Below are 25713 nucleotides of genomic sequence, written 5' to 3'. Positions count from 1 at the left end.
GATGGAAAATGATGGAATAAATAAGGTCAAATCCGGGACTCTTTTAGATGACTTTTTTTTTCCTTTTAAAGGCAGAACTGGTTCCTTGAAGTTAGAGGAAAGGAAAGCAGAGTTGCTTTGCATTTTGCTGGAGGGTGTTGGCAGTGGGGCAAGCAGGTGGATCCTATCCTATGCTGGAAGCAGAAGCCCCCTTTTTCCCTCCCTTGCCAGTCTGTCCCTTGTAGCAGAAGGATCTTGTGGATTTGGAGCTGGGCAGAGACTCTTCCTACTTTCTTTACAACAGCTTGGGTCACAGACACTCAGGACACATTTCGTATGTCCAGCTGAACTGTGGACCCTGTACTGAGGTCTTCACATTTGATGCTGAATTGTGTTGAAACTTTACAGATACTCAGAACATCTCGATGTGACTGTCCCTCTGGACTTGAGTTCTGTTTTAATCTTATTTTCTTGGCTTGTTTGCAATTTCGAGACTTAATGAAAGCTACTAACATTAAAATACTGTTTCGGTTGCGCAAGAGTTGGGACGAGTGGAAAGAGGCTGCTCTCGCTGTATAGACCTTGTATGGAAAGCTCAGTTGCTTTGATGCTGTTTCTGATGCTAGCTTGAATGAACTTGCTGTAACTACATAAATGTGCCCGGTACACCATAATTGAATAAGTATTCGAAGGGGTTTGCAATCACCAGGTTAAATGATTATATAGCCTTAAACCACGTAGATTTTCCAATTCAATTAAAGTGCTCATTATCTCTTATTTAAGTGACCAATAAAGCGTGCAGTTATGTCTTACTTTGCAAGTGGGATTAATATCTACTGTTTATCTCAAGATAAATATTGGTAAGGTAGCTGGGAAAAGCAATTTTATGCCCTCAAGAGGTAGTGGAGGGCTAAAGTGGTGGGTGTGAAGTTTTATCTTTCTGAACTGATTATGAAGTATACTAAACATTTATGTGGCTTTGTCTTTATAGACTGAAATCGCCAAGAGATTGAATACGATTTGTGCACAAGTCATCCCATTTCTGTCTCAGGAAGTAAGTAAAACTGTTCAGCTGTTAAAGTGCAATTATGTTGCTTCTCTGTTTGCAAATTAGCTAGTTTTAAGATGTTAATTTTATCACAAGGAACAAGTGTGAAGAACATCTGTTACAGCTGTGGTGTGTACACCCTTGCTATTCCATCTAACAGATCTGAGGGCACACTGTAGAAGTGATGGCAATAGCTCAACCTCAAATTAATTTTTTTCCTTTGGAAAACTGCAAAATGACTATCAAACATATAAAGCTTTTCTAATTTTAAATTAAATTAATTTATAAGATTAATTGCTACTGATGATTCCAAGTGTCCTTTCTCTAGAGAGCTTTTCTTATTCTGAATTTTAAAAATGGGTCCATCAGGGTTGACTTGACCATGGAAGCAGGTATTTCATTTGTACATGTATAATGGTTGACTTAGTGCTGTCCATGGAGGGAGTGGGTGCCAGTACTCTTAGGATAAAATAAGTGTTCATGTTACCTTAACTTATGGAGGGAGATATATATATATGCCATTTTTATTAAGATTCAAAGCCACAGAGGTTTAACTGTAATATTTTGAGAGGGAAAAGCTCTTTATATGACTAATCTGTGAGATTGACTCAAAACCAGTATGTTTTAGTTTGGCCTTAAAGTTTACCTTACTTTTGGATACAAGCTTATAAATGCTAAACAAGGATGCACATATCTTGAGACAAAGCTTGTTGGACTGGGAACTGAAATATGGGCTGTCCGTTTAGTTGTCATCAGCTGCTCCATACCGCAGCCATCTCTGCTCTTCTAGCAGCCTCTTCCAGCGTAACATGTACTCCATGTTCAGTAATCCTGGTCTCTGCTGTGGTCTGTCCCATGCCTCTGAAAGCACAGGTGTGGCTTTGTTTTTACTTGTGGGTGGAAGTTGGGAGGTGGGTAGAGTGTTTCCGGACTGTGAACTAAGAGTGGGTCTTTCCTTTCCCTTGTGGAGGGTGAACTGTCTAAAGAAGATGAATTACCATAGTTCCCAAAAACTACTTGAGTGTTGAGATGTGTTGACCAGAGAACTAATGGAAGATTTGATGTTTAAATGATCCCATACTATTTATTTTCTGAAGCCCCAGGTTAACCATTTTTGATGCCCTTTTTGACTTTGTACCATTCTGAGCCTAATTTTTCCACCAGAAGTTAAGTGGTGACTGGTGTGGGTTAGAAACAAGGAAGCACTGCTCTGTTTTCTTTTCCCTTTTCTACATGTGTTCTGTGAAATAATGGGTGCTCGACAAACTTTACATATAAATCCAAACTTTGCATTATACTTCAGTCTGCATCGCATGTGGCGTTTGCCCTTTTGTTGTTATCCTTGGAAGGTACGTGAAGTTCTTGGCTGCCTTGCTTACCCTTTCTTCTCGTTGTTTTCAAAGCATCAACAACAGGTGGCGCAGGCTGTCGAACGTGCCAAACAGGTGACCATGGCAGAGTTGAATGCCATCATCGGGGTACGTGGCCTACCAGGTCTACCTCCTACAGTGTGTATAACCAGCTTTCATTTCTTATTAATTTGATGGCTTAATCTCTATATATAAACTATTTGGGTAGCTTAACACTGACCTATTTGATAAGGGTGGGAGGGGGTATTCAGGTATGCTGAGCTGTGCTGGGGAAGAGAGATTAGCATAAGGGAGGTGATAGGAGAAACCATTTTAGGAGGAGAAGAAAAACCAGTCTACTTTTTAATGGGAAAATAAATATCCTTGAGCCTGTGACACTTAAGCCACTTTTGCTCCAGTAGTCAGGTAAAAAAAACCTTTAGGTTAGAGTTTTAAACTCTTCCTTATTCTGTCCTATAACTTTAGATCACAGTGAAGTCAAGACACATCTCATAATGACCATTTCATTTAGTTTCTTTGCTTTTGCCTTTTGCTTTCCTAGAGTATTGGAACCTTTCTAACTGCTTGGTCTTCCTCTTTCTTGTGCCTCTTCCATGAAGTTTTAAGTGGCACCCCAATGAAAAAAACTCTCTCTTGCTGTTGAAGAAGGGATAATTGTCTGTCCTTCTGCCCTCTAGCCTTTCACCAGGTTTCGGCTCTCCTGTTTTGAGTTCAGTTAGTGCTCCTCGCTGGCAACTGGTTGTCAATCACAAGTTATTTGCTCTGCATTAATGAGCCTGGTGAACCCTGCGGTCCATCCCCTGCGTGAGTTTATCTGCCCCCCACCCCCACCCCCCTTCAGGGTCCAGGATGGCTCTCAGATTTTCTGCCCTTCTAGACCAAGTGAAAGAAGTAGCTGGAACAAGGGACCATCCTTTCTGATTTTATTCATAAGTGAGTGCCTTGAGCAGATTCAAATCACTCATTTATCAATTTATGTTAATTGCTTGTGAGAAGATGCCCTGCTGGTCTTTATAGTTCCCTCAGACACTTTGTAATGATAATTAGACATGCTGCTGTACGGATTAAGAGTGCCATAGTCCAATGACGGCCACAGACAATGGAACCAGTTAATCCATCAGGGTTTAAAATTACATCCCAACTGGAGATGGGGAAAAAACATAAGAGCCAAGGAGGATTAAAGAATGAGCCTCAGCTTGAAAACTCTCCTTTCATCAGTTTCTCAATTGCAGATCTGCAGTCGGGTTGCCTGTGGTAAGCTATTGGCAGTCAATTAGGTGAAATAAACTGGGAGGGTGACCTTCATTTCCTTTTAATAGCTTTTTCCTCCCTGAAATGGGGAGCTTCAGTGGATTTTCAGCTTAAATTTTATTCAAGCTGCTTTATTACACTTGACAGCTTAGCTCTGCATAAACAATTCTTCCCTTCTCCTCCCCCCAAGTCCAGGCTCTGCATTTCTCTCCCTTTAGTATCACATTTTTGACTGTTACTTAGTGGGCTCTCTAATCACATTCAACAAAAAACACAATTACATCTGCATTTGTCTGCTGCCTTCTGTACCCTTTTCTTGTGTAATGAATTGCTTTATTTCAGAGATCAAATCAAATATTCACTGGTACTTTTGCATGTACCGTGTTTGATTAGCAAAGACTAATAGCAAATTGTACTTGTAGCTCAAGCACAGAATTTTTTAACCCTAATGAATGAGGATGGAAAAGCCTGTTTTGATTAAAAGAAAACATATGCAAAGCAGGTCTCAAGTACCCAGTTAAACTTTGTGGAACACATTTGTTTTCTGATAGGCTCTAAATTTTTACATATCATTTCTTGATGGTAAAACTTGTATTTTTAAATTCTCAAAGGCACTGCCCAGTACAACACATCAGAAAGGAGAAAATTGTATCAACCAGATGTTTATAGGTAATACTCATTTTGAGCCGAATCAGAAAATAAAAATAGGTTGTTTTAGAAGGGCAGATGAATCGCTAATTTTATGAATGGCTTTAGTCCAGGAAACATGTTGTTGAGATTAGAAAGGCAGATTAGCTCTGCTAGCTAGCAACAATAACGCAAATCAGCGCATTGGGCCCAGCACAGGACTAAACGCCAATTACATGTCTTCGGCCTGTGTGGTTTTTATCATTGTAATTTTTGAATCAGTGTATTATAATTGTAATTTTTGAATCGGTATATTAATTTATGTCAGCAGGCTCTTTTAAAGTTTGTAGTGATCAATAATTACCCCGAACCATAAGTTTCATGCTCTGGCATATGCTTGATTTTTGCTTGAAAGGAATTGCGTGCGTCCTGGAAAATCGAAGTAGCATAAAATTGGGTTGACAATTCAGTGGACCTTTGACCCCCTTCATTGAACATGCAGTGTGTCAACCTGTCTCCCCAGAGGGGAGGAGGCTCCGGGAGGCTGTCTGTTCCTACAAGCAGCAGCTGCGCGCAGAGTAAATGCAGCCCGGTTTGATAGCAGCTGTCAGTATTGTTCAGGGACCGACTTAGGGGGAAAGAACAATGGGAGAGGCCACGCTCTTCGTCTGCATCGACTTTCAGGCTAAGAAAAGAAATAGTAATTTAACGGTTTAGACATCTATTACAAGTGTGAAAGATCATGAAAGAGTACCCTTTAAAATGCAAATGAGCCGAAACATTCTCATTCCCTTTAAGGTACAATCTAGGAGCTCACTGCTTGCTTGACAGGGCTAACGATATTTCTCTTTAGCAAACCAGGAGAAAGTTAAATATTCTCAAGGACACCAAGCTTTTAGACAGACTCAGCTTGTGTCCCAGGACTATGGATGCTCTTTTAGGAGAGAGAGGATATATTTTTTCCATTCTTGTTGAGTGAATTAATGGTGCCCATTTCTCACCAGCATAGAAAACTTGTTCTTCTATCTGATAGAAAAACTGAATTTTAAAATCTTTTCCACCACAGCACCTACCTTCAACTTTAAATTACTGGCATGTAAGATTCTTAGATAGTTGAAATTTGGAGAAATTATTGAAATGGTTTTGTTAAACATTTTTAATAGCTTTCACTGATAGCAAAATTGATAAATTGGCAGGATAGTAACTGCTGCTCTACTTTTTGAATTTTGCTTTTCATAAGCTCCTTTGCTATTAAACATGTTACATTCTTATAACAATAGAAAGAATATTTAATAATACAGAGATCTTAAAAGGCACAGGGTTTGTTTTGACACACAGCTCACTTGTGCTTTAGAAACAAGTTCATTGTGCAAAGGGAACTTATTAACTCATTTGAGACCTTGATTTTTGTTTTTTGATTTTTTTTTTATATCAGGATAGTCTACAATTTAAGCAGCATCCTTCAAAGATTTTCTTTAAAACTTTGAAATTGTGTTAAAAATGCATAAAATAAAACAGATTCATAAAATGCTGAAACACTTGTTAATGGCTACCTGAAGGCAGAGAAAAACCAAGGACTCTTCAAGATAATTCCCCGCTGTATTGGGGAGTTTGGAACAAAGACACTAAATAATTAATTTTAGTTGAATTTGGGATTGCAAATAAATAGTGTTACTTTTAAGATAGGTTATATGACATAAATAATCGATAGCATATAGAGTTAGGTATGTACATATCTGTACATAAAATTCTTTTTAACTGAGGTGTAATTTATATGCAGTGAAATGCAGAGATCTTGCATGTACAGTTTGATGGCCTTGGGCACACGCACAGCCCTGTAACCACTCTTCTCCGGTGCAGAGTGTTTCCATCTCCTAAGGAGGTTAAGTTCCCTGTCCTTCTCAGCAGTTTCCCCCACCTCTTCAAAGACGATTAGGTTTTGATTAGAAAGTAAACAGTAGTGAAGTGTGGTTTTCTTTTTTAAAAGACATTGAGTAGGACACCGGTGCTTCCACTTTTTAGCTTTGTGACCTCATACGATCCATTCGCCTTGATCAGTGTCCCATCTGTAGATGGACAGTACCATCTCGCTTGCATGGCTTTTGTGGGGATAAGATCCTTGAACTGCAGTTTTGTCTGCCTGGTTTCTCTAAGTGTCTGGAGCAGATCTGTGGTTCAGTTGGCCAAGCCCCCTGTGAGGGGTGGTTGTTCCTCCTTTGTCTATTTTAGTGGTTACCTGGATGTTGGTGTCTGAGATTAGACCTAGCCAGATGCTCTGCTCCTGCCATTACATTGTCATGCATGCATGACTTTTAATGAGGACACAGCAGTGCAAAAGTGCTGCCATTTAACTTTAAAATGTATATATTGATTTCAGAGAGAGGAATGGAGAGGGAGAGATAGAAGCATCAATGATAAGAAAGAATCATTGATCGGCTGCCTCCTGCACACCTCCTACTAGGGATCTAGTCCGCAATCCTGGCATGTGTCCTGACTGGGAATGAAACCCTGACCTCCTGGTTCATAGGCCGATGCTCAACCATTGAGCCACACTGGCTGGGCTGCCATTTAACTTTTGATGAACAAACTTAAAGTTCAAAACCAAGGGGTTAAAGTTAAGTTTTGGGAACAGATGTAGAGAGAATTGAGAAGCAAAAATGTGAGTAAGGGAATAAGGCCTCTGCTGGCACTGGGAGGTGGCAGGGATCATTGTGAAAGAATTGGAAAGTGAGATGTTCAGGTGAACAGTGGGGGTTTTCCTTCCCATACCACGATATGCCAGATTTCTGGTAACTGCCTCCATGCTAACTGTGGATATAAGACAATTTGAGCAGTTTCTTATAGCAATTGCCCGGGAACTTCAGGAACTCAAGAAATTTGGGGTTAATGTAGGCAACTTTGTTTTTCCTTTCTCATGTATTTGTATACAGTCTGACTTATTTTCCATGAATATAACTTCTGTCAAAGCCTATGGGAGCCTCAGGTTTGGGGCTCCATTTATTGGTTAGATTTGTATATTCCTCCTTCATAGGCAAATGTGTAATGCTCTTCACTTTAAAACAACTTAGTGTGAAATAAGTGTAGGGTATTTTGTGATGCTGGCTGGGTTTGTTTGTGTAGGGGATGGCTGTGAGTACAAACTCCTGATGTGTCTGGAGCAGGAGCCTTTCTGTCCTTAAGAGATTGAGTTGTAGACCTAAAGGGCTCCCATTGTTGCAGGAGATGATTGGTTTAAGGATTAGCAAAATGTTGGATTATTTTTCTCCTCGGGCTGTAGCTGTTAGCTATCTATAGGATTGTAGTGTGTGATGTTTAAGAGGATGAGGTTAGCCTCTTATTCTTATGAGTATGCAGTTAATCCCTGGAAAGCCCATCAATAACCCAGCTGTAAGTTTCTTTATAAAACAATTCGCCCTAGGAGGATAATGCCTAGCCTGCTACCAATAAGAGAAAATGAAATGGCCACAACAAACATGGGTCTTCTAGCTCTGCAAACTTGTATTTGGTGACATACCCTCCACTTAAAATCCAGCAGTTCAGTTCTTTTATTTGTTTGTTAATCCTCACCTGAGGATATTTTTCTATTGATTTTTAGAGAGAGTGGAAGGGAGGGGGAGAGACATACAGAGAGAAACATCAAGGTGTGTGAGAGACACATCAATTGGTTGCCTCACACATCTGCCCTGACCAGGGCCGGGGATTGAGCCTGCAACCGAGGTACATGCCCTTGACTGGAATTGAACCCAGGACCCTTCAGTCTACAGGCCAACACTCTATCCACTGAGCTAAACCCGCTAGGGCCAGTTCTTGTATTAATTTTCCAAAGGGAGCGAGCAGTATTGCAAAGATGTCTTTTATGCACCTTACTTCTCCTTTGGTTCAAGTTAGTTTTTTACTGAGCACAGCTAGGTCTCTTTGACAAATGCAGGGTTGGCTTCAATGTCTGGGTTCTTCCAAATAGAGTGCTTTTCAGTTATTAATGTCCCCATGTGTTTTTTTCATGTGACTTGTACTTGATTCCTTGGGAAAAAGCCTAGTATTGAGCATCCCAGACTTGTGCAACCATCACCACTACCTAATTCTAGAACATCTGTAACACTCCAAAAAGAAATCCCATGTCCCCATTAGCAGTCAGTCCTCTTGCCCTGCCTCCCTTGTCTCTGGATTTGTCTATTCTGAACATTTCATATAAATGCAGTTATGTAGTATGTGGCCTTTTGTGGCTGGCTTCTTTCACATGCTATAATGTTCTCAGAGTTTATTCATGTGTGGCATGTACTTCAATCCTTTTATAGATGAACTAGTGACCTGTAGCATGAAATCGCGCGAGACCTGGGACCTGTACTTCCCCAACCCCCCCACACCATGGGACCACCCCGAGTCCTGCCCCACATGGCTGGTGCGCCACAGGATGGCCCTGAGTCCTGGAGTGCAGCCCCGATGCCCTGCCTCCAGGCCACGTGCAGTGGCTGCCGGGCCCCGCCCCTGTGGCATGCATGCGGGGCCGTGGAAACCCCGGCAGAAATCACAGGAATCGGCCGCCAGGACCTCAGAAACCCCGGCAGAAGCCTTGTGAAGCAGAAGCCTGCTGCCCAGCCCCCGCTGTGTGCACCACCATCTTGTACAGTGTTATGGCATGATGGGCAATTTGCATATTACCTTATATAGGATAATATTCCATTGCATCAGTATACCACTTTTAAATATATGTATTTTTATTGATTTCAGAGAAAGAGAGGCAGGGAGATGGAGAGATAGAAACATCAATGATAAGAATCATTGATTGGCTGCCTCCTGCAAGCTCCCTACTGGGAATTGAGCCACAACCTGGGCATGTGCCCTGACCAGGTATCAAACCCTGACCTCCTGGTTCATAGGTCGACGCTCAATCACTGAGCTGCCACATGGCTGGTCTACCATATTTTTTGATCCACTCATCAGTCGATGGACATTTAAGTTGTTTCCACCTTTTGACTATTTTCTCTATCTATAAAAGCCTAATATGCAAATGTCCCCTCGGGAGTTCGACCAACCTGGGAGTTCGATAGCTCGCTATGATGTGCACTGACCACCGGGGGGCGGCATGGAACAAAGGAAGGCCCCCGCTAGGGACCCTACCTGTGTATGAATTTCGTGCACTGGGCCTCTAGTTATGAATAATGCTGCTTATGAGCATTTGAATACAAGTTTTTGAGTGGAATCACTGGGTCATATGGTAACTTTGTTTAACTTTTTGAACAATGGCCAGACTGTTTTCCGAAAGCAGTGGATGAGAATTCCAATTTCTCTACATTTTTGTCAACACTTGTTATTGTCCATCTTTTGATTTTAGCCATCCTAGTGGGTATGAAGTGGTGTATTTCATTTGTGGTTTTTTTTTGCATGTCCCTAGTGGCGAATAATAGTGAGCATTTTTTTTTTCCATTAAAACCTTATGTGGTTTTAGGAGTGAATCTTCCTAAATAAACATGACTTTTTAAAGCTTATTGTAATTCAAGCCTGTAAGTCCCAGGGTCTTGGTCACTGTCACAACTGTAACAGTCATTTAGGGCAGGTTGGATAAGCAAGTCGGTGACGATGCAGAGTGAGTTGGCCTGTGGATTAGCTGAAATGTAGAAAGAATAAGGATGAGTTCAGATCCTTCTCAGAATTTTAGGCCTTCATCCTGGTGTCTGTCTGCATACAGGCCATCATTCTTTACCTCTCTGTGTCATTTTCTGTGTGCTGCTGCATTGAGATCGGGCCTTTGGATTGTTGTTGATGCTTTATTTTAATTTTCTTCCAGTGTTTTGAGCATTCTTGGCCCCAGAAAGCAGTTTTTGCCTGTTTATCACCCTTACCTCTCTTCATGCAAGAGGCCATTCACGTAATGGGATGTTTTCAGATAACTTTTGTAGAGTCTTTGATTTTCCCACTTGTTCGCTGTAGCATACCACTGTTTTTTTTTCTACCCATTAAATGCCATTGCAGAAAAAGAAGTGAGTGTTTTAAAGAATAGGGAAATAGCAGACATCAAGAGTGATTGGAGAGAACTGTCAAATAATGCTACTTTTCACATCATTTTCACTTTAAAATGTTTAAATACCATGTGCTATAAATGCCACTTACTGTCACACTTTCAGCATTAGAGATGCTATTTTAAAACCATGTGACATGGTTTTAGTTTGGGTTGGGTTCAGTTTGTGATCTGTGTGACATAGTTTTTCCTGAGGTTATACGGGATTAAATTCAAGTTGATTCCGTGGTTGGTGATGAAGAACTTAGCATCTAGTGAGGGTGAGGTGGGCATCGGCCTTCCCGTGCATTCTGGGTGTCTTTTCCTGTTGTATAGGCAGCTCTGTGGTGATAAAGCACTGTGCCACACCTGACTGAGAAACAAAAATGTGGAAACCTGGGACTGATATTTGAAGCTCTGAATGTAAACAGCCAAGTCAGGTTCATTATAGTAGCAGTGAATTACAAGTCAGAATGTGTGGCTGTTGTTTGACATGGATGAGGTTACTTTATTCCTTGTGGGTTTTCAGTATCATTAACTCAGGGTTTGGTGTTTGTTTTACGTGGCTCACTCTCAGCCTATTCACTTGTCTGGGAGAGAGCAAGTGCATTCATCACCTCACCCCCAACCTAACCCTTTCGTAATCACCTTTGAGCACCAGAACACTGATATGTAAGTTACCTGTGTAGTCCTTTTCCAAGTTGTTTTGTAGACAGGAAGTTTTTGTTTGTTTTGATTTGAAATTGTTGGTTGCGCCAAGTCAAGGAAGTAGGTGCTCTTTTTTTTTTTTTTTGTGACAAGGTAGTGACGATGGGAAAATGAACAGTTGACTGTTGAGAAGTATTTTTATTTTTTTTAAACAATTTGACAAGTCCTTGGATGTTTAAGAACCTGAATTCTAATGTAATGAGACAGAATTCCAGCTTAGATCTAGACCAGAATTTTTCAACCTCAGCACTATTGACATTTTGAGCTTTATAATCCTTTGTGGTGGGGGTCCTGTGAATTGTGGGATGTTTAACAGTATCCTTGGCCTCTACCCATTAAATGCCAGTAGCATTTTATCCCCAGTGTGACAACCATAAATATCTGTAGACTTTGCCAAGTGTCCCTGGGTTGGGGCAAAGGAGTGTCAAATTTGCTCTGTTTGAGAGACCACCTGTCTAGCTTGATAACTTGAATAACCAGCTGTATTGCTAAAAACCATCATTGCTCATCAAAAATGCCTTTTCTGATAACTTTATTAACTGTTTTGTTTGTGTTCTGTGCTGTATAAATCTATAAGCATTAATTTAGGACAAAAGTTTACTCATTAGTATAAACTAATAAATGGATAGATGGTTGAATTTTTCCACTCTTGCTGTCATGTTGAGAAACATTTTATAGTTTCCCAATGATCTGCTCAGGTTTGGGTCTACAGAGGACTGCTGCATATAAAATTCCCCAATTGGGAGAGCCATTGGTGGTGGTGGTTGGTTTTTTTGTTTTGTTTTTTGAGGTTTTTCTGGCTGTATTGCTATGTCAGTAGTTCTTTTATTCTAAAACATATGTTTAAGTAGCATAAATGGTTTTTGTTTTAGTGAAGGTGATGGGTGCTAGATTGCCAGTCTCAGGTAAGCCTTGTTGAGAAAAAATGTTTTTCCAAGGACACATTGGGCAGGTGGGCTGCCTTTTTGGAGTTAATTGTTTCACTCTCTAGGATGAGGGCCCTCTATTCCTTTCAATAAATGTTTTATCTTAGAAACACTTCTTATCTGTTAAGCATCTTGTTCTGAGAGAAGCCAGAGCACTCTGTGTTTAGGCTTGATTCTTCTTTATAAACTTCCTTAGAAGAGAGCTGGAGCCAAACAGAGCCTCTTTTTTTCAGATGTAGGGATAGGGTATTAGAGAGTGGGGACAGGAGAGTGGGCACTCTTGAGTCACAAACCTCAGATCAAATTCCCACCCATCACTGCTACATCTGCATGGTGCAGGTGAGTCTGTCTCCAGGGCAATGTCCAGTGGTAAGTTTGCAGTATTGCCTGCCCTTGAGCTTCTCATTACCTGGGAAAGGAGAGAAATGTGAGGGCTTTTGTGAATGTGACTATGCTGCTGTGGTCCCAGGGGAAACGCTGTTCTAGGGAACAAAAGCTTTGCAGTCATCCTTCCGGCTATGAGCCCCAAGGCCAGCAACCCTGTCATCTGCGAAATGGGAGCCATGATGCCCACCCTCCCTGCCTCAGGTGTGTTCTGAGCAGAGGCCAGATACTGAAGACAAAAATGTTATCTGGGAGTTCTTCCTGGCAGGATAAAGAAGTCAGTGTGAGACAGTGATATCCCTGTTTCCTGGGCTTGCAGTATCTTCAATAGCTGATCCTTGCTGTTGCTTCCTAGTACGCCTTCCATTTTGATAGGATTTGCTTAAAAAACAGCAACACACAAAATGAAGAAGCTCTCAAGATGGCCAAGTTAAGGATGGAAAAACCTAATTGCCTCTAATAATGGACAGTGAGCTGTTTCTTCAAGGGGGAAGCTCAGAGCAGAGGTAGGTAGAGGTGGAGTTGCCTGTGGCCAGTTAGGCTCTAGGATATCCCCACTGGGTTATTAGCCTAAACATTGGGTTTAACCACGGGATCTACTTCACAGCTGTGGCAAAGCCCCTTCATTATATAAGCTAACCTTTCTTTTCAACAGCATATCAGAGAATACTTTCCAGGTCATTTTTCTAAAAACTGACTTGGGTTTGGCAGGAAATCAGCTTCCTCCTCGCATATCCAAATGCTGCCTTTGCTCTGACATCAAATCCTACCTCTGAAGTCGACTTTTGGTGACTGGATTCTGGAGTTTTGGGGGAGCGGGGGTGCGCAGGGGGTTGGTAGGGTGGCGTCCTCAACCCTGTAGTTAACTGCCTTCCCCTCTGCTTAGCCTCTCTCATCTTCTTTTGATCAGTGCCATGCTTAATTACCCCACCGCTCTTGCTTCTTGTGTATGCATCACTGCATTTCCCTCCCAGAAGCCGGACATAGCTCTTATTCTCCAAGTAATGATAGTAATTGCTGGTAGGGCAGACCTGGTCCTCATCCTTCTGCAAGCCCATTTCTTATGGCAGGTGTCTAGTTCCTAATTAAGTGCTAATGAGCATGCCTGGCGGACCGTGACACGCTGCCAGCTTCTTCAGTTTTATGTCTTGCTATTGCCAAGCTCTTAAAAGGTGACAGAGCAAGAATTAGTGTCTCTGGGATGACAGGAAGGTGATTTTATGCGTAAAGAAATTGTTATTATGATCTCAAATGGCGAATGAGTAGTTTATAAATACTTTCCAAGAATACTGTTAAAGCTGTCCTCTTGGACTTCTCTCCCCCTTTTCCAACCTCCCTCTAATTAGAATTGTGCTCCCTTTGGAAGTAATGGAAGTTGAAAGAGAACATTGGCTCCTAAAGATTTTTTTAAAGATGCTGGTAGGAGTTGAAGATTTACTGTGAAATGATTGTAAGACACTGATTTCTGCTTTTAAGATGCTGTTTTCTCCTGCTCTTGGAGGGGGAACATGCTCAGGATTCAATTAAAGATCAGTAGTCTGGGTGGGAATTACTGAAGATCTGGTGTGAGGTTTAATATATTCAGTACACGCCAGGGCATAATAAATAAAACGAGTAATTGAGTCCCAGGGAAGTGCGCACAAATCAGAATCTTAAGATTATTTCCTAACATTACACCTTAGAAATTGAGCTTTAATCGTTTTTACTGTCTCATCAAAAACGAGTTTTCGGTTGGACAGCTGAAATGTGGCCAGATTTATGGTACAAGGGCCATTTCTTAGATACTTTTTCATTTCTACAACATGCTCTTAAATATAATATATAAGAGCAGTGATACTTTTTAATGTGAATAGATTTATGATCTCTGGAATGGGTTAAGCTATAGAGGCAGTGGCATTGGGACTGGGGACTTGGGTGTCCGTGGTTGGTGTCCCATAGGACAGTGCGAGTGATTTCCCGTCAAGGTCTTTGGCCTCTCTGGGCCTCAGTGTTTTCCTTGTGATGTTGAAGGACTGGGTTCGGGGCATGGAGCTCAGAGGAAGTACGGGATAAACAACGCTTCACCTTCACAGGCTTCTTCCACCTGTCACATGCCTGGCTCCCTGAGACCTCCCTCTGCATGTGGTGGTTCAGTGATCAGTGAGGCCTAAGGGTCATTCCGACATGGACTCCATTCCCTCCCATCTGCCAGGAGAACCTCTGCAGTTTTCTCAGTGCTTTGAGTTTGGCCCTTCTGTGGAACGGGAATGTTGGGACCTACTCACAGTGAGGGCTTCGTGAAATAAGGACACGTGCCTGGGGGTGGAGTGCATAAGAGATGCACTGCTCCTCCTGCTCTTGGAGTTCTGTTAAAGGTAATAGGTTGGTTTTGTTTCGTTATACCATTGTGGTGAGTTAACGCAAGAAGGTTGGGGTGAAATGGAGTCACTTAACTGATGACTACTCAGTTACTATATTGTAGGGTGCATATCTACACTTCCCCAGTTTTAGCCTTTCTGAAATCAGGATGAGTCTTCAATCTGTGGCATCTTAGATTTAATGACATACTGGATTTCATCCCTCAAGGCACTTAGAGATGGAACTAGCTAACATGTGAGGGGCTACTAACTTAGTCAGGATTGCTGATGATAATAAACAGCTACATTTGTAGGGGGTAACTTATGCCAGAAAGTGACAGTGTAGATCTGAGTATTATATTTTGGGAAGATTGTATCTTATCAGGTAAAAGCTTTTGATGAACTAAAAGTGCTAATCACCTTTTTTTTCTCTTTTCCTCCCTCTGTGACCCTTTGTGTGTATGTTACCCTCCTGTTCTGTTCTCCATCCTCTCATGTCATGTCTACTTCCCCCGGATGCTGCTACTGCCACCACCAACTCCAACAACAACTCCTCCTCCTCCTCCTCCTCTTCCTCCTCCTCCTCCTCCTCCTCCTCCTCCTCCTCCTCCTCCTCCTTCTCCTCCTCTTCCTCCTCCTCCTCCTCCCTCACCACCACCACCAACAGCAGCAGCAGTTACAAGCTCAGCATCTTTCTCATGGCCACGGACCCCCAGTCCCCCTAACGCCTCACCCTTCGGGACTTCCGCCGCCTGGGATCCCGCCCCTGGGCGGCAGTGCCGGCCTTCTGGCGCTGTCTAGTGCTCTGAGTGGGCAGTCTCACTTGGCAATAAAAGATGACAAGAAGCACCATGATGCAGACCACCACAGAGGTGAGCGGCCGGGCAAGCCAGATTAGGACTTTGTCCTCACACTCATACAGTGCTGCAAAGTTGTGTGCACCGCTAAAGAAAGCCCCAACCTATTCAGAGAGCAAACAATGAGCTAAGAGGAACTGCTGCAAAGCTTGGCCACTGAAATACAGCTCACCCTGGAAATTCTCAGGGTTTAGTGTGGGCATCTGTAGATTTCTCGATCTCTTTAGATTGCAGGCATCTTGACATCTTGGCAACTGCCTAGTTAATGCCAGTGGCCTGTACCATATTATGGAAAACTGTTAACTGCTTAATTGGGTAATTTTCAAAGAAAGTAATGTTGTTAAATGGGGCGAAATAAGAAGTTAAATCTGAAAGTGAATGTGTTCAAATGAGAGGTTTGATAATTGCATCTGTTACTACTTAGCTTCATAGGCTTTAATTCTAGTATGCGTTAAATATTGGGCAAAATTGCACTTGACTAATTTTTTGAAGAAAAGTAATTTATTCTGTCAAGAAATAAAAAAATAGGCTTTGTGTATGGTTAAACTGTAAATCTTATGTTTACAAAATACTGTAATTTTCAGGAAATCACTGTATTAGGAATGTGCAATGACTTATATAAATAAAAGCCATTTTTAAAACTGTTTGGGGCTTGTGTTCTAATTATTCCCCCCTTTTTTTTATTTCTGTTCTTGCCTCTGTGTCTGAACGGGCATGTCTGTGCGTTTCTTGGTAACCTCGGGAACAGACAGAGAACCTGGCACAGTAAGTACTCCAACTCCTGCTGTACACGAACACACCATCTTCCCGTAGTGCACCCCACTCTGCCTTTCTTTAGACAGCACAGACGTGCACATCTCCCCTGTCTCCCTCAGTGACCAGGTTTTTGCTTTTTTAAAAAAAATATGACTATTCCCCACCCAACCCTGTATTTTTATAAAACTTTCGTTAGATGAGAGCAACATGATTTTGGGGCAGAGCTGTTTGCTATTATCTGTATGTGCCCCAGGCCCACTTAAAAATATGTTTCCCATTGCATTTTGAGGCTAGGTTGCCTGTAGTTTAAGAGTATTCATTTTTTTTTTTTTAATATATTTTATTGATTTTTTACAGAGAGGAAGGGAGAGAGATAGAGAGCTAGAAACATCGATCAGCTGCCTCCCGCACATCTCCCACTGGGGATGTGCCCGCAACCCAGGTACATGCCTTTGACCGGAATCGAACCCGAGACCTTTCGGTCCGCAGGCCGACGCTCTATCCACTGAGCCAAACCGGTTTCGGCAAGAGTATTCATTTTTTATCTTAAGTCAGTTTTACAGGCAAGAGGTCACAATCCACATGTGAAATTGGTTAGTAATGTGTTATTTCTACCTGAACCATTTTTTATCCTCTGCAAATTCATCTTAGTTGCTAGGTTTCCATATCTAGTTTTCTTTTTTCATAATTGCCCTTGGAGTGTGAACTTGAACTTAAATTTATTTTAGACCAAAGAATTGAGCATCTTAAGTTCTTAAAAACAAGGAAATTCAGCGGCCAGGGGTTCTGTGGTTGGAGAGCTCATCTTTCCACCGGCCTGAATCTCACGAATTTCACACAATGCATGTCTGACCTGCACACATATCCGCCAGTAGCTGTGGCGAGATCTGTATCTAAAATGCATCTCGCAAATGTCATGATCAAATAGAGTGAGAATTGGCCCCTTTTCAGCGACGATAACCTACAGTTTTTGCCTCCTTCCCTCCCTTCTTTTCTTTCTTTTTTAACATGGCAGTATTTTGACCATCTTAAATCTAACTGGTTAAAAAAAAAGCGGGGTGGGGGAAGATACTGAACTTGTAAGTCATTCTGATAACTTTTTTGTTATGGGTTTGGGAGGAAGATATGCAATTCTTTTCATTCTGAAAAGTTTGTTTTTTCCCCTCTTCTGTGTAGTGGTGTGTGTGTGTGATGTATCTCTTCTTTTTTTTTTTTTTTTTTAAAGGTTTTTAATTGATTTTTAGAGAGAGGAAGAGAGAGGGAAAGAGGGAGAAACATTTATGTGAGAGTGAAACATGGATGGGCTGCCTCCCGCACGCCCCTACTGGGATTGAGCCTACAACCCAGGCATGTGCCCTGACTGATAATCGAACAGGCATCCTTTTGGTGGGCGGGACAACACCCAGCCAACTGAGCCACATCCACAAACCAGGATGAATTAGTAGGGACTTTAGAAATTCTCTTTGAGATAGATCTCGGAATACTTTATGTATCAGGATGTGTTGGGAGCAGTGGATAATGGTGAAAGTATGGGGTAGCTAGTTTTTAAATTCTGGTACTGTAAGTTTTCTCTGGAAAATGTTGGGGAGAGAGAAAATTATAGCTAGGGAATAAAATATCCTCACAAAGTACACACTTAAGTAAACTGACTTTGATTTGTGGAGGTGACCTTTCTGTTTTGCTGTTTCAGTGTCTCTGTAGATTATCATTTTTTCTGTCATGTTCATCATATAGCCGCGTGTCAAATTAAAATCCCTAATCCTGGACCAGAGAACAAACGCAAAAGATGCTGAGAGAGCCCATGTCCTTTAGCGTGCTGCATGTTGTCATTTATTTAACTTACTCTAGGTTTGGGACTTTAACTTTTTATTCTCAGTATTATGGTTTCACCTTAAATCACTGTATATTTCTTGTTTACTGTATGTATGGTAATAGAGGAAATGCGTCTGTAGTTTGGGATACGTAAGCACATACATCACAAGGCCTTTCTCAAGGAACCAAGGAAAGGAGACCACAATCTTAAAAGATAGTCTAGAAAGTTTCATCAAAAGTTCTAGGCAGTCGTGGAAGAGATACCATGGTATGTACCTCTGTGAAATGCCAGTGCATGACAGGAATGAGGAGAGATTTGCATGCTGAAGGTAGTAGGGGCATTTTTCAGATCTCTTTGTATATTTCTGAATGTGTCTAATAACCTCCTACTTGTATTTTTGGCTGAAAAATGTAAGCAAGAACTTCATTCATTGTAGAAGTGATGGTGAGATGGAGGAAGGATGATGAGTTAGGTCCTTAACGAAGGACAAACTGGTTCTTGAAATTCATGCAGCCGTAGATTGTTTTTAAGTCCATATGTTGCGTTAGCAATCAGTGAACATCCAAGTCAAAACGTGGATACATTGCATAAAGCAGTCTGTAAAAATATAAAATGATGTGTTATCTGTATGTTTTCTTTTTCACATGAAATTTTTGACAAGTAATGATAATTTCAGAATATTTTCAGAATATGTACTGTGTTTCCTGCTTAATTGTTAAGTTACAAAAAATTGTAGGTGATGATGATATAAAATGGGAAACTACACTAATTTGTAGCATAAACATTTAATTTAACTTCAGTCTCTAGAGGGGACTTAAACTGTTGGGATTTTGCTGCAGTTATATAAAATTAAGTAGCTCTTCAAACTTTGTGTAAAATTGAATATGAGAAGCAATGGATAATAAGATGATGTGTACCATTAGTGCCTAAAATATTGTAGTACTTATCTCTTTAATAAAGTGGTTTGAATTATGAAGTTGAATTTTACTTGGTAGATAGTCAGTTTGCTCTGTAATGCTCTTGTTTCTTTTCACCCAATGAGGGGTCAAAGGTAGTTGAAGTTTTCAAACCTTATGGTCTCAGAATCTTTTTCTACCCTTAAATTAAAATTATTGATAACCCCAAAGAACTTTTGTTTATGTGGGTTATATATTTTGAAATTTTTCTGGATTAGAAAGAAAGTAAATTTTAAAATCACTTAAGCAGATAAAGAGCTACTTAATTTGTGGTAACATATTAATGAAAAATAACTATTTTCAAAAAAAATACTGTAGTGGGAAGAGTGGCTTTGTCTTACATATGTTTGCAAATGTCTTTAGTGCCTGGTTTAAAAAGGATAGCTGGATTTTCATCAACTTCTGCATTCTTTCTGTTTTGAAAGATTGTTTGGAAGTATAGGAAGAAAGTCTGCCCTCAAAGAGTTAGGCAAGGATCCCTAGGAACATCAGGGATTCTTGGACCAAACCCTGAGAACTTCTGTGATGAGACTAAGGAGTTCTGAAAAATTCCAGACCCATCTATAGGCTTATGTTTTCCTGCTCTTCTTCCTATATTGAACACACATTATTTATATTAAGTGCAAAATAGATCCAGAGGGGATGTGAGTGTGTATAAATTTGTATCTGTAAGTCTAAGACTGGTTCGAAGGTCGTGTTTGCTTATTTTTTAGTGACAAAATTATTCCATTTGCTAGTTTAAGGTTTTATGGTAGGAAAACACATGAGCCTTAATGCAACCTGTTTTAATGTAAAACCCAGGAAATGAAAGCACTAAGAACAAGGTGAAAACATGAACACTATGTGTCAGTGGCTTGTTTCTGAAAGGGATGAATGATAAAGCCAGTAACTTTTAAGAGGTTTATGTTGCTGTCTGGCTGTTGTTTATAAATTAAGATTTGACTAGTGCTTTGCTAATTTGCAAAACTTGGTTGTTGTTTTTAACATGAGTGTACTATCAGAATGCTACTTACTGTTGAACAAAGAAATATTAAATGACCTAACAAAGGCCTTTATTTCTTCAGTAATAATAAAAACTTTAGATATTTCAATTAGAGATGAATTATATTAAATTTTGGCTGAAGGAAATATCATTTAAACAAGTCTCGAAAGACCTGGAATAAGAGAGTTGACTAAGAGTCATATGGCTTTTAAGAAAATAGCATAGGCCCGGCTGGTGTTGCTCAGTGGTTGAGCACCGACCTATGAACCAGGAGGTCATGGTTCGATTCCTGGTCAGGGCACATGCCCAAGTTGCAGGCTCTATCCCCAGGGTGGGGTGTGCAGGAGGCAGCCAATCAATTATTCTCTCTCATCATTGATGTTTCTATCACTCCCTTCTCTCTAAAATTGATAAAATATATTTTTTTAAAAAGAAAATAGCATACAATATGTGTTTAAATTCTCATTACTTTAGCAAATATTTATTGAGTACCTACTATGTGCCCAGCACTGTTTGGGACACTGCATATATTTGTTGCCATTTTGCAGTGGTGCCTTTTAATGTCACAGTCAGGTCTTTTTTTAAATGAAAATACTGAAATTCCTGACCCATGTGATCACTCTTTGGAACATTTGGAAAAGGGAGGAGCCTTGGGGGTTGGGAATTGGGAGAGACTCCAGAGCATAGAGGGTCTGTGGGCGTAGACAGGTTTCATAGATGGGCCTCAGAAGGTTCTTGAACCTTCTAAAAACTGTATGCAGTGTGTTCTAAGAAGAGAGAGAGAACTTTCATCAACTTCTCAGAAGGGGTTCCTGGTCCAGAAAAGTCTTAAGTACTGTTCATCCACATTAGAGATCATAACGGTACAGTAATTTTATCAGTGATACACCAAGCTCAGGGAGGTTGAGTGCCGCTGGTCATACATTTACTTAGTTAATGGCAGTTGAGAATTAGATCATGTCTCTCAAAGAGACTGTGTTGTCACTCCCGTAACTGGCTTCTATAATTAACGGGTTCATACTTAGGACTAACTTAAGAGTAGTTATGACAGCCATCACTGTATTTACTATAAGGTGGTGTCTTTATCTTGTTTTTCTTCTCTAGTTGTCCTACTTGCTAGTTAATTGGCCAAGGTAGGGCAGGACCAGTTCCTAGTTCACTTTCACTTTTTCTCAAAACGACCAGCACTAGAGAGCACAGGGGGAAGTAGGACATGAGGCTTTCTCTGGAAAATGGCATGGTTGGTCTTTCTCTGAAATTTTAATTTTGAGTTTCATGTCATCTCCAGTGACTCCTCAGGACCATGGCATTATGGGGGTGGTGGGATAGAAAGAACCCCTGTTGTGGACAAAGGCAGGCTGCCGTGGGAGTCTGGCTGCACAGGCAGGTCATCTGTAACGTGGTGATGGGGCTGCCTTGCAAGTGAGGACTTAGAAACCAGAAACGGCAAGGCCTCAGACACAGCAGAACAAGCCTTTAGGCTTGTCTCCCCTCAGTACCTGCTAGCAAGACAGTAAATGCATTGTTAGTCATGCTCAGCCAAGTTACTTGTGGTGTCCTTTCCTTTTTAAAATACAGTGGGTGAGACAGTCCTGGAGGTTAGGGCCCATGTGACAGGGTGGCAGCTACTGGTGTTTCTTAGGATGTTGGGACCATGAACTGATCTCAGCTTTTTGTGACCCTGATTCTTCTCATGGTACTCAAATTCACCAAACGTAGGGGAGGTGGAGGGGGGGGCGGGGCGGACTTGGAGAAGGTATTTTCATCTAAATCAGTGGTTCTCAACCTTCTGGCCCTTTAAATACAGTTCCTCATGTTGTGACCCAACCATAAAATTATTTTCGTTGCTACTTCATAACTGTAATGTTGCTACTGTTATGAATCGTAATGTAAATATCTGATATGCAGGTTGGTCTTAGGCGACCCCTGTGGAAGGGTCATTCGACCGCCAAAGGGGTCGCGACCCACAGGTTGAGAACCGCTGATCTAAATGTTCATGACTTTATCTTGACCTGGTGCATGTTGAGGAATTGCCTGGGAATGAAGGATAGAAATGAGATGCATCATCTAAAATTCCAGTATTTAGGCACAGCGAAAGATACTGACGTTTTCTCAGGCAGTTAGTTGCCTCAGCAGATTTCCCCTTTTGACAGAATTTAAAACCATGTGCTTAAAAAAAAACGGATCCTCTGGGAAAATCGGCGTCACTGTCGTGAGAAGGGTGAACCCCTGAAGAAAGGAAAGCCCCAGCTGTTTCCAGGTTGTTAGAAGTGTGCACCTGTATCGGGGAGCAAGGAGAGTGGTGGTGGTGTCTGTTTATTGTGGATGCTGTATCTCACCGGGTGGGTATTGGAGCCTGTGTGTGACCAGGACAAACGTTCAGATGGATATGGGAGCCTGTGTGTGACTGGAGAAATGTACAGGTTTTATCTCACTGTGATCACAGTGAATATAGGACATCTTTACTCCCCCTCTCCCCCCCAAAACAACAACAAAGAATAGGTAGAGAGTATTTTCTTCCAAAACCTTTTTTTTAAAAATATATTTTATTGATTTTTTACAGAGAGGAAGGGAGAGGGATAGAGAGTTAGAAACATGGATGAGAGAGAAACATCGATCAGCTGCCTCCTGCACACCCCCTACTGGGGATATGCCCGCAACCAAGGTACATGCCCTTGACCAGAATCGAACCTGGGACCCTTGAGTCTGCAGGCAACGCTCTATCCAGTGAGCCAAACCGGTTAGGGCCCAAAACCTTTTTTAAGACTTAGTTTGTGTTCTTTAAACAGATAACTTGATGCCTACCATTTGGAGCAGGTTTTCCTGAATGTTGGCCCCATAATCTTTCATTCCCTCTGGAATGTAGTAGGCAGCAAGCTCTGCGTCTGCTGACTTTCAGATAAGGAGGGGTGGATGGAAGCTGTCAGATACCCAAATAACTCACAGCCAGGTCCTGACCCAGTACTTTCTAGTTTCAGGGCCTTGTCTTGCAATAGAAGGTATCTCATCAGGGGCTGGAGAAAGAAGAGGGACAGTAACCCCTAAGTAGTTCCTCGAAAACATGCTTTTAAAAAAGTTTTGAAATACAGATTTGATTTTTTGCTGTGACCAAGGTTAATTTTAAATTATTTTAAAAATAATTTAAAAATTATTTTTAAATGATTATATTTATTGTCAGCTCAAGAGTTTTTTATTTTATTTTATTTTGCTTTACCAGGAGAAGGTGGGTGGAAGGGCAAGCTGGGGGCATAGGGGATGATGCCTAAGACATCGTGTGGTTTAATACCTCTTCTAGCCCAAATATCAACTGGGTTTGTATGCCTCCTACATGGCTATGTTCTCTCCTGGGAGTCCTCCGGACTGAGTCCCCCTTCTACATCCGACAGTGCTGAGTTCCTAGATCAAGATGCAAGAACACACTGGTTCTTTCTGTACTTTGCATTTTAACTATGAAAAATAGATGTATGCCCTTCAGCAGACCCGCTTCACCGCCAGGGCTTCTGAGATGCGATGTGGTTGCCAAGTGGACACGTTTCCACACTTCTCCACTTTCTTCCACTTTTCACCATTGACAAGTGGGGATCTTGTTAGTTTTATGAGCAAAAAAATGTATTTGTTGAAATGCCAGGCAGAATACGAGAATGACCAATTGGACTGTAGCAAAAAGTACAACGTGGGGTGATGACTTAATTGGTATCAGGTGTCAGTGGAGAAAGCACACAGATGTGATGGGGTGCGTCGTTGCCTAATTGTTTTAATGTTCACCGAGAAGTTAATTGTCAGTGTAGAGTGTGCTAGCAAATTAGGTTCCCACTGCCTCAGTGTAACGGAGGATAAATGAGGTGTCATGCGTTTCCAATCTGTACCTCTGACACAAACACTTTTCCTGCGGGGAGGAGAACGTTCCCTAGGGGAATCAGCATGGCAGCTAAAGAAATCCATTTGAATAATGTACATTATTTTCACATTAGGGAAACCTGTCTAGCTTTTGCTGTATCCATGAGAGGTTTTTCCTTTCAGATTTGCTGCTGGTGGCTTCCAGGTTGATGTTTCGTTGGCAGAAGAGTTGCTTTGAGGTCTTGCATTAGATGAGGGATATATGAGGGCTTCAGAACAAGTGTTCCGGTAGCACTGACAGGGTAACATTTCATTAAACTTGCCTTCTTTCATATCTTTTGGAGTTTGCCTTCCAAAATATCTCCGCATACATGAACAACTGTTATTGTTAAATTGCTGAAAGAAAAGTAAAATTCTTGGAATAAGACTCTAAAGACTGGTTTTATGCATCCCGAAGTAGCTGGGTTTCTCTCTCAGTCTTGAGTGGGTAATCAGAGCGTGAAATAGAAACAACATTGTCCGGAACGGTCAGAATAAAGGAAACAAACACAAAGTCCAAATCTTGACGTTTTCTTTTGACTCAACTCAATGCTCTCTGAGGTTCAACAGACTCTTCTACTTACGTGCTAAGTTCTTCCATGAACGTATGGTTTAATAATTGCATTTAGATGTTCACGTTTGCTTTATTTTAAGAGAATATATTGTCTACTTCTACTTAGTAGGTTCAAACCCTCTACCAACTGTCTAGTCAACCTGACTCCACTGAACTATAGCAGAGAATGTTCCTGGTGTTGCTTTTACAAAGCGTGGTTCACCCAGTTAGGAAGCTGCTCTGGATCTGACCACTCAAGGAGTGCACACTGGTGTAATATTGGAAGATCTGCTACTCTTCTCTCTCTAAGTAGCTCCTAACCATTACATCACTGTTAGTGCAAGAAGTGGCCCTCAGGTTGCATAGTGAACAATTTCCCTGTTGTCAGGGAAGAGGCCCACTCAGATTTTATATTCTAGAGATTTACCTTAAGAGGGACAGGTCATAACTTCTTGTGGAGCATGTTTTCTCTGTACTTGCACCTCATTTAGTCATTTCATGTGTGGTTTCAATGAGAAAAGGAGAGGAAGTCATGCCAGTTGGACGAATAGGTCTTCTGGACCCACTTTCTGTCTCTGGTACTGAATATTCCAGGGGGTTCATTTTCTTCAGAGACGGGTTGGATATGCATCTCCCTTGATCTTTTTACTTGGCTCTCTACCCCTGTCTGCAACACTGAAGGTGCAGAAAATCACGATTTCAGAAATTTAGTTTGTTTTGAAATCATAATGTGTTTTCAGGTCTTAATTTGTTCAGATTTAAATATCGCCCCCCCCCCCTCCTTCCCAGGGCTGCTTAAAACTCCTATTTTGAGTTCGTATAGAAGACATAAGGTAAATAAGGTGATTTTGTTTTGTTCTTAACAAAAATTTAAAACAAAGGAAAACATATACACTGTGTGGAAATCCCAGCCCTCGGGACATTTGTGGTCTAAGTCTGCCCCATAATTACAGTTTGAAAAATTCTGGCAGGTATTTAAATTTTGCCAGCTGCAAAGTGAAATAAAACATTGAGTTTCTTGGCTAGAATTAGAGTATATCAGTCAGTGTGGTAACTAGTTCTCATGCTGATCAAAATCTCTGATTCACAATTAAATATTTATTTGGCAAGTAAATATTGGAAATGAATTGTACTTGATAAATGCTATTTGGTAGATTAAAATCTTTAGAAGTATGGGCTCTGGGAAGGGAGGTCTGTGGTGGTAAACAGGCCTGTGGGATCACTCTCTGCCACGATTGCCATCCCATCAGACTGGTGCTGTGGGTCCCTGGACTACTTTGTTCTCTGCTGAGTTCT

General features: G+C 41.2%; 1 protein-coding gene across 8 annotated transcripts in view; it reads left to right on the top strand.

The window, feature by feature from the left end:
* TLE1 (transducin like enhancer of split 1) overlaps window positions 1-25713 on the top strand; it is an 86505-nt gene that overhangs the window by 28199 nt on the left and 32593 nt on the right. For 3 of the 8 annotated variants that reach the window (XR_002828743.1, XM_006086841.2, XM_014454138.2), the window contains 4 exons: window positions 971-1033; window positions 2431-2535; window positions 15292-15496; window positions 16230-16246. Coding sequence is in view for 7 of the 8 variants with exons in the window: in XM_006086841.2 (XP_006086903.1) it covers window positions 971-1033; window positions 2431-2535; window positions 15292-15496; window positions 16230-16246 (390 nt within the window). In the remaining variant the exon portion in view is untranslated. The remainder of the gene's footprint in view (window positions 1-970; window positions 1034-2430; window positions 2536-15291; window positions 15497-16229; window positions 16247-25713) is intronic. The other 5 variants (XM_006086845.3, XM_014454136.2, XM_006086842.2 and 2 more) reach the window with 5 other exon arrangements.

This window comes from Myotis lucifugus, unplaced genomic scaffold, assembly GCF_000147115.1.
Source record: "Myotis lucifugus unplaced genomic scaffold, Myoluc2.0 scaffold_31, whole genome shotgun sequence".
Classification (NCBI taxonomy): domain Eukaryota; kingdom Metazoa; phylum Chordata; class Mammalia; order Chiroptera; family Vespertilionidae; genus Myotis; species Myotis lucifugus.
This window is presented reverse-complemented; position numbering and strand designations above follow the sequence as displayed.